General features: G+C 54.2%; 1 protein-coding gene across 1 annotated transcript in view; it reads right to left on the bottom strand.

The window, feature by feature from the left end:
* The window catches only part of Pde9a (phosphodiesterase 9A), an 85,669-nt gene extending 78,320 nt beyond the window's left edge, over positions 1-7,349 (bottom strand). The window contains 1 exon segment of the mRNA XM_051153384.1: positions 7,204-7,349. Within this exon segment, the coding sequence (XP_051009341.1) occupies positions 7,204-7,272 (69 nt within the window). The 5' untranslated portion in view covers positions 7,273-7,349.
* Positions 7,350-9,020: the final 1,671 nt, after the last annotated feature.

A 9,020-nucleotide genomic window follows, 5' to 3' on the forward strand; every position in this document is an offset into this window, starting at 1 on the left:
AGCTAGGACAGGTGTTACTGAGCCAACAGCATCTGGCAGGACAGCACTGACCCCTCTACCCTCCACAAAGCGAGCCGAGGCACATGACCTGTTGTGGAAGTGGAAGGAGTGATGGAGGTCAGTTAACAGCCCAGAGTGACATGACGTGGGTTGGTGTCAACCAGGCACAGATAAAGCAAACAATGGACAAGTTAAAATTAAGTTAAATTCAGTTAAAGTTTTAATAGGGACAGTCTGAGAGCCAGCCATGGGGACACTCAACACAAACACGCCCATTTAATCTCCCCCAAAGCATGGACAGGCGTTCCCTTCTCTCCCTTGCTAAGACACAGCAAAAGAGGTAAAGAAGCATCTCCCTTTTTGTGCTCACAACTGTGACGTTGTGACGTCAGAGTGCCAGGGATGACGGGGCTGTGCATCATCAGAACCACAGATGCTCTGCAGGGCTCTTCTCAGAAATATACTTAGCTCCCAGGCTGACCCTGTATATACCAGGAAGCAAATGTGGAACTGACTAGAGGCTGAAGAATGCCAGGCAGGGTCCCCAGCTGTCTGATCCAGTGGGGACAATGACACACTCTGCCTTACTACTCAAGCAGTAGATGTAACTTAGCCCTAAAGAGGAAGACAGTCTTGACACTCACCTTAGCACAGCAGGACACTGTGACAAGTGAAAGAAGCCAAACCCAAGGATAAACACTGTAAGATCCACTTGGGTCAGATCCCTACAGCAGCCAAATTCGCAGAGACTAGATGCAGGAAGAGGGTGCACGGGGCAAAGGAGGGTGAGGAGTCCATGTTTAACCAAGCTTCCTTTCGGCTAGAGGATGTGTTAGGGGAAGACAGAGGTGCTGGCTACAGGGCACTGTGAGACAACTGTGAGCCGGGCATTTAACAGCATTACACAGCTCATCGCAATTTAGAAAAATTAGACAGCGGGTCTAAAGGGAAAAGAATAAAAGCTCCAGGGAGTTTCTGTTTGGGACAAATGTCCCCAGTGTGTGACTGGAGAAGAGACATAGGGGTTACATGCGACTACACACTCCCCGTGCCTCCAACGTGAGCACCAGCTGCCTAGGCTCAGGCTATGCAGACACATACCTACAAGGCAGGAGGCACGATGCTGTGGGCTGTAAGAGGTCATAGTCACATCTCAGGCCCTAGTGGTCAGTCAGGTCTCACAGACTGCACTTTCTGTGGTGGGAAAGTGCCAGGCTGCAGACACACTCCGCACTCTGGAGGATGAAGCCTTGTGCTGGGGGACAGGTCTCGAAATGAAGCAGTCTAGGCAGGGATTCCTGCAAGGAGGTGTTTCCCTGGTGATTCAGTCAGCCCTCCTTATCAAAGATATCCCTCAACCGCCCCCCACCCCCCACCCCGCTATCTCTCAGGGGTGTGGCTTGCTGGGATACCAGCAACCTAATGATTAGATGGGAGGGGGTGTTTTTTGGTGCAGTGAGAGGCCCGTGGGTCATGCCTGCCACTCGGAGGGTAAGTCATATGAGCAGAGTCCAGCCGAGATGCCCCGAGGTACACCCATTGCTGGCTGGCACTGAGACCAGTGCCAGCATCACCTCTCATTTGCATGTCAGTTCCACTGAGCTGCTGGGACCCCATGCTGTTCTTATTCTCTTGGTGGACTCCACCTGTGACCAGAGCTGTGTTTTACACACTTCTGAGGTCAGATGAGCCCTCGGTCACAATGCACTCTGGTGACCTCCCTTGTCTCTGGGCATCAATCAGTCCCAACAGGTGTGGCATCTGTAAGTCAGAGATGGAAGTGTCTGGAGTGTAGGGTTTGGGGTCCTGCCTTTCTGTTCCTGGCTGGTTTTGGTTAGATTCGGTGGGTTTGGGAGAATAATAATATGAGCGATTAGGTGGCATCTGCCATAGCCTCTTCTGGGATCTCAAAATTGTCATGTCTGGAGGTGTGAACGGTATTGAGAAAAGAGGCCACTGAGGCCATCACTGAGGTTCTCAGGTGTCCACATTGCCCCTCTGTGAGAATGTTGCCACCTTCCCACTTCTCCAGAGAAAGAAGTGCCTTTCACATCTGTCCTGGTTAGTGGTTGGTTGGTTGGTTGTGATTTTTCAAGGCAGGGTTTCTCTTTGTAGCCCTGGCTGTCCTGGGACTCACAGACCAGGCTGGCCTTGAACTCAGAGATCCACCAGCCTCTGCCTACCAAATACTGAGATTAAAAGCATGAGCCCCGCCCCTGCACACCCCCCCCCCCCCCCGCTTTGTTCTAGTTAGTTTTTACTGTCAACCAGGCAACCAAGAGGCAGCTGGGAAGAGGGAGTGTCAAAGGACTGCCCAGATAAGATTGGCCTGAGGCCAAATCTGTGGAGACTTATTTTGATTATTGATTGGATGTAGGAAGGCCCAGGCTGCCATGGGCAGTGCCACCCTGGGCAGATGGGGCCTAGATTCTATAAGGAAGCAGGCAGAGCCGGGTGTGGTGGGGTATGCCTTTAAGCCTAGCACTCGGAAGGCAGAGCATGAGCCAGTAAGCCATATTTCTTGTTACTTTTCTGCTTCACCGTCCTTGCCATGACTTCCTTCCGGGATGGACTGTGACCTCAAGTATAAGCCAAGTGAATCCTTTCCTCCCCAAGTCGCTTTTGGTCATGGTGCTTATCACAGAGACAGAAACCAAACTCAGACACCATCTCCCAGTCAGCCAAGGCAGAATCAAACAAACACTGTAAGGGACCAGGGACACCGCTCTGAAACCATCAAGAGCAGGGCAATTTCTTTGTGCCACAGGGCAGCAGCCGTGTTCCCAGAGGCGTGCAGGCCATCAGCAGTCACCTCTGACAGTGTCACGCTAGGTTCAAGCCTATAGCCTCCCCTTCGGGCCAAAGGTCGCTGGGAACCTCAGATCAAAGCTGGGCACAGAAGGAGGGGTCAGTGTCTGTCCTCTGATTTCTCAGTGACCTTCCAAGTTCCTCCTAGGAGAGGTCCTACTGTAGTGGCCCCTCGGGCCTTTAACAACAGTTTGCTTTTTGCAAAAGAAACTGAAAGTTGATGGTGATCTTGCTTATCTTTACAGCCAGCTCTGATCCTGGCCGAAACCCACGGGCTATCTCAGGCTATCTCAGGCCAGCGGTCAGAGCAGAGATAGTTGGCCATCCAAATGGCCCCTGCCCCCCACTCTTCCCTCCCCAGCTCCACACTAGGCCCCTGGGGGATGAAGACGCCCCTCTTCTTCTAGCTCACCTGTTCCAAAGTGAAAGGGCCCTTGGGCATAGGCAGAGGATGCCAGAGAAACAGAGAGCAGGGTACCCCAGTCCCAGTGAGCAACCCAGCAGGGCATGTGGGACAGAGGACTCTCAGTGCAGAGGGGCCACACCAAAGAGGACATCTTCAGTGTGGATGTCAGAGCCTTCAGGTCAGAGGCTGGCAGGTCCACAGAGGCACAACAGGACCAGGCTGGATGAAGCCCAGGAGTATAGTGCGAAGCCCTAAGCAGGCCTTGGCACCTTGAGCTCTAGGCTCCAGCAAGACCAAGGCCAGGCAGCCACATGCACAGAGACAAATCATTTCAAATGGGCATACGGGCCAGTTTCCTCATGCTGGTGTGCCCTGTGGCTTTCCCCACAGAAACAGCTCAGCAAAACTCAAGCGGTTGTTTCCATAGGAAGACCTGGGTTCCAGCTGTAGAGACAGGGCTGGAACAAAGCCACAGGCAGCTTAGAGTGGCTGAGCGGAGGTGCTTACTAGACCAGGGCCAGACTCCAACAAAGGCTCCCAAACGGCCCCCTTGCCCAGCTACCAACTTTTCAACTAACCCAAAGCTGGTTGGCCTGAAGCCCCAAAGGTCTCTTATGCTTTCCTCACAAGTCTGCAAACCCGGACCTGGCTGAGCTACCAAGCCAGGGACCTCTGGCTCCCCGATGTGAGCTGCCTTATGCTTGCATCCCTGTGGGTGAGCGCAGTACTCTCCTCTTCTGTAGATAAAAGGACCAAGGACTGAGGTCTGGAAGCATGACCTCCTCCAACACCACAGACACCCCCTGCCCCTCCCCCTGCCCCTCCCCCCCACCTCAGGAAGGACAGCTAAGAAGAGATATAGGGGAATCCTCAGAGCAAAGACAGATGGGGCTTAGTGTCTAGAGAGCAGATCTAACTAACTCCCAACTCCCCGCTTCTTTAGCAGCCGACTTGGAGACCTCCTGGTCCTCATGTGTGCATCCTGGCAGGCTGGGGGACAGTGGGACAGGAATGTAGAGATGTGGTTGGACAGGCAACAGTGCTCCTTGGCCATTGGGAGGGTTTTAACCCAGTATACCCTAAAGGCTTTGGGATCTGCAGGATGGGAGTTTTCCCTACCTCCACAGAGGAAGGGAGCCGATCTCTGTCCACCTCATCACCTCCTTCTGTTTTGTTTTGTTTTGTTTTTTTGTTTTTCGAGACAGGGTTTCTCTGTGTAGCCTTGGCTGTCCTGGACTCACTTTGTACACCAGGCTGGCCTCGAACTCACAGTGATCCGCCTGCCTCTGCCTCCTGAGTGCTGGGATTAAAGGCATGCGCCACCACGCCCGGCCATCACCTCCTTCTTTAATGTCTCATCCAGCTGGAAATAACTTGTGGTACCAAGGCAGAAAGGCAGTGATGGCTCACGGGGGCTAACACAGTAGTACCCTGCCTATCTCCTTCATGCTGTGTCTTAGCCTCCAACATCCAACTTTAGGGCGTGTGGCTAAGCAGCTACCTGATCTGCCTCACACATCTAAGCTGCACAACAGCATGCCCACTCTTACCTCCATGTAACAGACACAACAACTACCCAGAAATGGGAAGTGAAGCTCCTAACACATAGTGTCCCACCTAAGGGCACTACAGATTTTGCATAGCATTCAGGAGGACAAGCCCCTTGGACCCTCCTATCTTCTTCTACACGAAATGCCCCAGAGACAGAAGATAGAATCCACCCCCAACACAAACACTCTATTCTTGCTGCCATCCCTGTTAAAGATGGCTGGGTATTGTGTACATCTGGAACTGTCTCCAAACAGAAAAAGCAGCACCGAGAAGCAGCCAAACGGCTACACTGGTCCCTTTGAGTCCCACCCTGGTAAGACCAAGAGGGCCTGAGGTCTTCTCCCTGAGCTTTGCTGGGCAGGTTATACTAGCAAAAGCCATTGTCTGCCTGGAGCTGAGATGACCAGAAGTTGGTAGCAAGAGGAACAAAGAGCAGAGATAACACAGGAGCCACAGGCGAGCTCCTCACCGAGATGATGACTGCCATGACAGAAAGCAGCATATGCCTTTATCTCACGCCCAGGGCCCAGGCCTTTTCCTCGGAAGCAATAGTGGTTTGTTCCTTGACCTCCCAATGGAGTGGGTAAATGCAAGCCAGGACTGGTTGCATGCTGGGAACTTTCAGATATACCCAGTGCCTGGGCAGAACTACTCTGTGCTCATGTACAAGGTCTTAGCAGTGTGCATGGGTGCAGGGCTACAGGGTGTGGAGCCTGCAAAGTGAACAGAGACACCAGGAAACCAGAGGACCTGGTTCTCACCAGGCTAAAGGTCCACCTCAACACCCAGTGCTAATGGCAAAGTGCCCAGGAGCAGTGATGGGCTGGCCGCAGTGGCAGGGTGGAGACCCCCTTGCTCCAACCAGCCTCTGCTCCTCCGTGTTGTGAGTGAAAAGGATGTTTATGGACAGGCAGAGGCAGGGAGGAGAAGAATGCCTCTTGTGTTCTGCAATGTTCCAGGCGCTGTTTATATCTCTCATTTACTTCTCATTACAGTCTATAAAGCAGATATGACGATCCCTTCACAGACAAGGATGCCAGCTCAGAGGAGCCCAGAGGAGCAGAGCCAGCACTCAACACCAGGTCTGTCTCCACCCAAGACCATGCATGCATGACCTTCTAGTTTAGTGCAGGGGCCTGTCCCCACCCACCCCAGGGTTGGCTTGTAGGTGACCTTTCTGGGGGTTACCCAAGTTCAGGTATGTCCACTGGAAAAAGTCCACCTTGCCTATGGTGACAGACCAGTCTGCTCGGGGGCCCTCCCAAATCTCCCCTCTACTTTCTGCATATTGCCAAGCTGCCCTTTGAGTACCTTTGAGGAGATTTCTGGAAGGACTTGCTGCTGCTGGCCAGGTGACACCTCACCTTACCACTTTAAAGAGATAAAAGAAGGCCAGCAATGTAGCTTAATAACACAGTGTCAGCCTTGCATGCATGAAGCCCAGGGTTCCACACCTTGCACCAAAATCAATGCCCGCCCCCACCAAAAAGGAGATCTTTAATAAATTCTCACTTGGTGGGTAAGGGGAAAAATGCATGTGTACAGGTATGTGCTGTGCACGTGTTTGTGTGCTCAAATGGGCTAAAGCAGGAAGAAGTACAAGAAGAGCCCTTCCTTCCTCTAGGAGAAAGAGGAGGCCCTTACATCTCACTAGCTGTGCTCAGGGGCTTGGATCTGGTCCTGCGCCTGCCCATCCTGCTCAAGTAAAAGGCTGACCACTGATGCTTGAAGGTGCCTCCCATCCATCCCAAGTCACTGAGCCTGTCAAAGGGGTCAACCTCGGAGGATGATGGTACTTCCCATTTTCCCAGGATCAGGGGCTGAGGGGGGGGGGGGAGAAAGGTTTCTCCTACTGGTAAAGCCAGCCAGCCAAGGGAACGCACACCTGAGAGCGGTGGTGGCCCATACCCAGTGGGCATCCCTCCTTGGCTTCCTTTGCTGGATCCATGGCAAGGTGCCCGCTTCCCTGAGATGTCCAGCTGAGGTCCGGGTGCAATTTCCCCACAACGGCTTTTCATAGGCACTTTAGGGAGAGCTAATGAGATATCCCTCCCCCTCCACCTTTCTCCAAGCCACCTTGCCCATTGCTTTGTCAATTTCAACAGCAGTCAAGAGCATCTTGTGTCCAGAGAAGGGTCTTCAGAAGAGGAGGGGCCACGAACAAAAGGGGTCCGTGGCGAACCCCTTCTCCTACGTGGCTCAAGTTGGCTAGGAAGGCAGTGTACAGCAGAGCCAGAAGCGGGTCCTCAGTCCCCACGAGGCCACAGGGCGCAGTGGCAGGATCCCCGAGAATGTCGCTGTCCACCTGGGAACTGCCCCCACTGCACCGCAGGCTGCCGCTCCTCCCAGGGGCCCTGTGCTCCGTCCATGGGCTCGGAGCCCTCAGTGAGGACACCTGCGCCTATTAGGGCGTACGGAGGCCGCGCGCGAGGGGTTACCTTCTGGATGCGTCCATCGATGTCCAGGTAGATGGCCTTGGGCCGGTAGCTTGAGGAGCCGGCCCCCATTGCGCCGGCAGCTGCACTTGGACTTTTTCACCTTACTTTCTCGCCACCGCCGCCGCGCCGGGAGGGCGGGGGCGGGGGGAGGGGCGGGGGAGGGGCGGGGGCGGCCAGCCAACCAGAGCCAGCAGCTCGCGGCCTCCGCACGCCCCTCCTCCCACGGCGCTGGCCCGCCCCGCCCTTCCATCCCCCTCCTCCCTTCTCTCCGCTCTCCTTCAACCCCTCCCCTTCTCCATCCCCCTCCTTTTCTCACCAGGGCTCCTCCCGACAGCCTCTCCCCCTCCTCACTCACTCTTGTCTCCTTCCCTGTCTCTCCCTCTCCCTTTCTTCTCCTCCCTCCCAGCCTTTCCCCCTTTATTCCCGTCTCCCAGGCTCTCTTCCCTCTCCCTCCCACCTTCTCCTGCTTTCTCTGTCCACCTTCCTCTATCCCTTCCTCTCACCCCCTCCCTTTCTTCCCCTACCCTGTCTCCCCCCTCTCCCTCCTTTTCCTCCTTCCTCTCTCTCTTTTCCCTCCCTCTTCCTCATCTCAGGCTCGCCCTTCCTCACCTAGCTTCCCTCCTCCTCACTCACTCATCTCTGCCCCTCCCCTTCTCTCACCCCTCCCTCCTCAGTCTTTCCTGCCACTTTCTTTACCCTCCCACTTCAGTCTCCCACTTTCCGTCCTTCTCCATCCCGGCTCCTTCCCCTCCCCCTTCCTGTTCCTCCTCTCCTCCACGTCCCCTCTTCTCTTGGATTCCTATCACTGTGACAGCTGTTTTTAAGTGTCCTCTTCATGCATGACCATTGTGCCCTTTAGCTTGATCAGAGATCACCCCTACGCACACCGTCAGTCATCAGCAGTCTCTGGGCTGAAAGCTGTGACTGTGGCTCACAGTGCTGGGAAGTTACTCTCCCACCCCCCACCCCCTCCTGGAGTCCTGAGCTAAAGGCCACCCTCACTTAATTTGAATCGGAAGTGGGGAAAGTTCCTTCCTCTAGTTGGCCTCGCATTCCTGGAAGGGCAATGAAGGCTGCCTCCCTCCACCTGGAGGAACAGGCAGCCTCATTTCTGCAGAGGGAAGGTTGGCCAGCCCATTATCTCTTGGACGCAGCACTTCCCTTACCACCGCCCCCACAACACACACACACACACACACACACACACACTTGCTATTTTCCATGGGGGTTGGGACCACGCGTGGTAAGCCCGAGGGGAGAGAATTTCAGGTCTCCTTAGCCTCTGGACACAATTCTCTGGGCCTTTCCCTGAGGGAACAGCTGGAGGAGTGGCTTTGAGTTTGTTGCTCTTGGAAGCCACTGTCAAACCACTGGAGAGGGCGCTTATTGTTTGTCTTAAGTGGATTTCCAGCCGAGCTGTCCATCTGCTGGTGTCTGGGTTGTGCTTGCTGAGAATGCCTGGGGCTCCCTATCCTGCGGGCCTGAGAGGAGCCAGCCTAATCAACCAGCCAGATCGATGGCGTTTTTTTTCTTTCCTTCACTTCATCTTTCTGGTTGCTCTTTACCTGGTGGATGGCCGCTGGCCTTGCCAAGTCCTCTAGAGCTATTGGAATCCAGACCAGGGATGAAGCCAGGGACTTGCAAAAGCAGCATGCATTAGAACCACAGTTACACAAAACAAAACAAACAAACAAACAAACAAAAAGAACCAGTTACTCTTAATTCTCCCTTAGTTGTTACCACTGGGAGACCCCTAAAAGTCCTGAGGGAGGAGGAGCCTCAGAATGCCTGCTATGCACACTCTGGTGACTGTCATG

Source organism: Acomys russatus, chromosome 11 (genome assembly GCF_903995435.1).
Source record: "Acomys russatus chromosome 11, mAcoRus1.1, whole genome shotgun sequence".
NCBI lineage: Eukaryota > Metazoa > Chordata > Mammalia > Rodentia > Muridae > Acomys > Acomys russatus.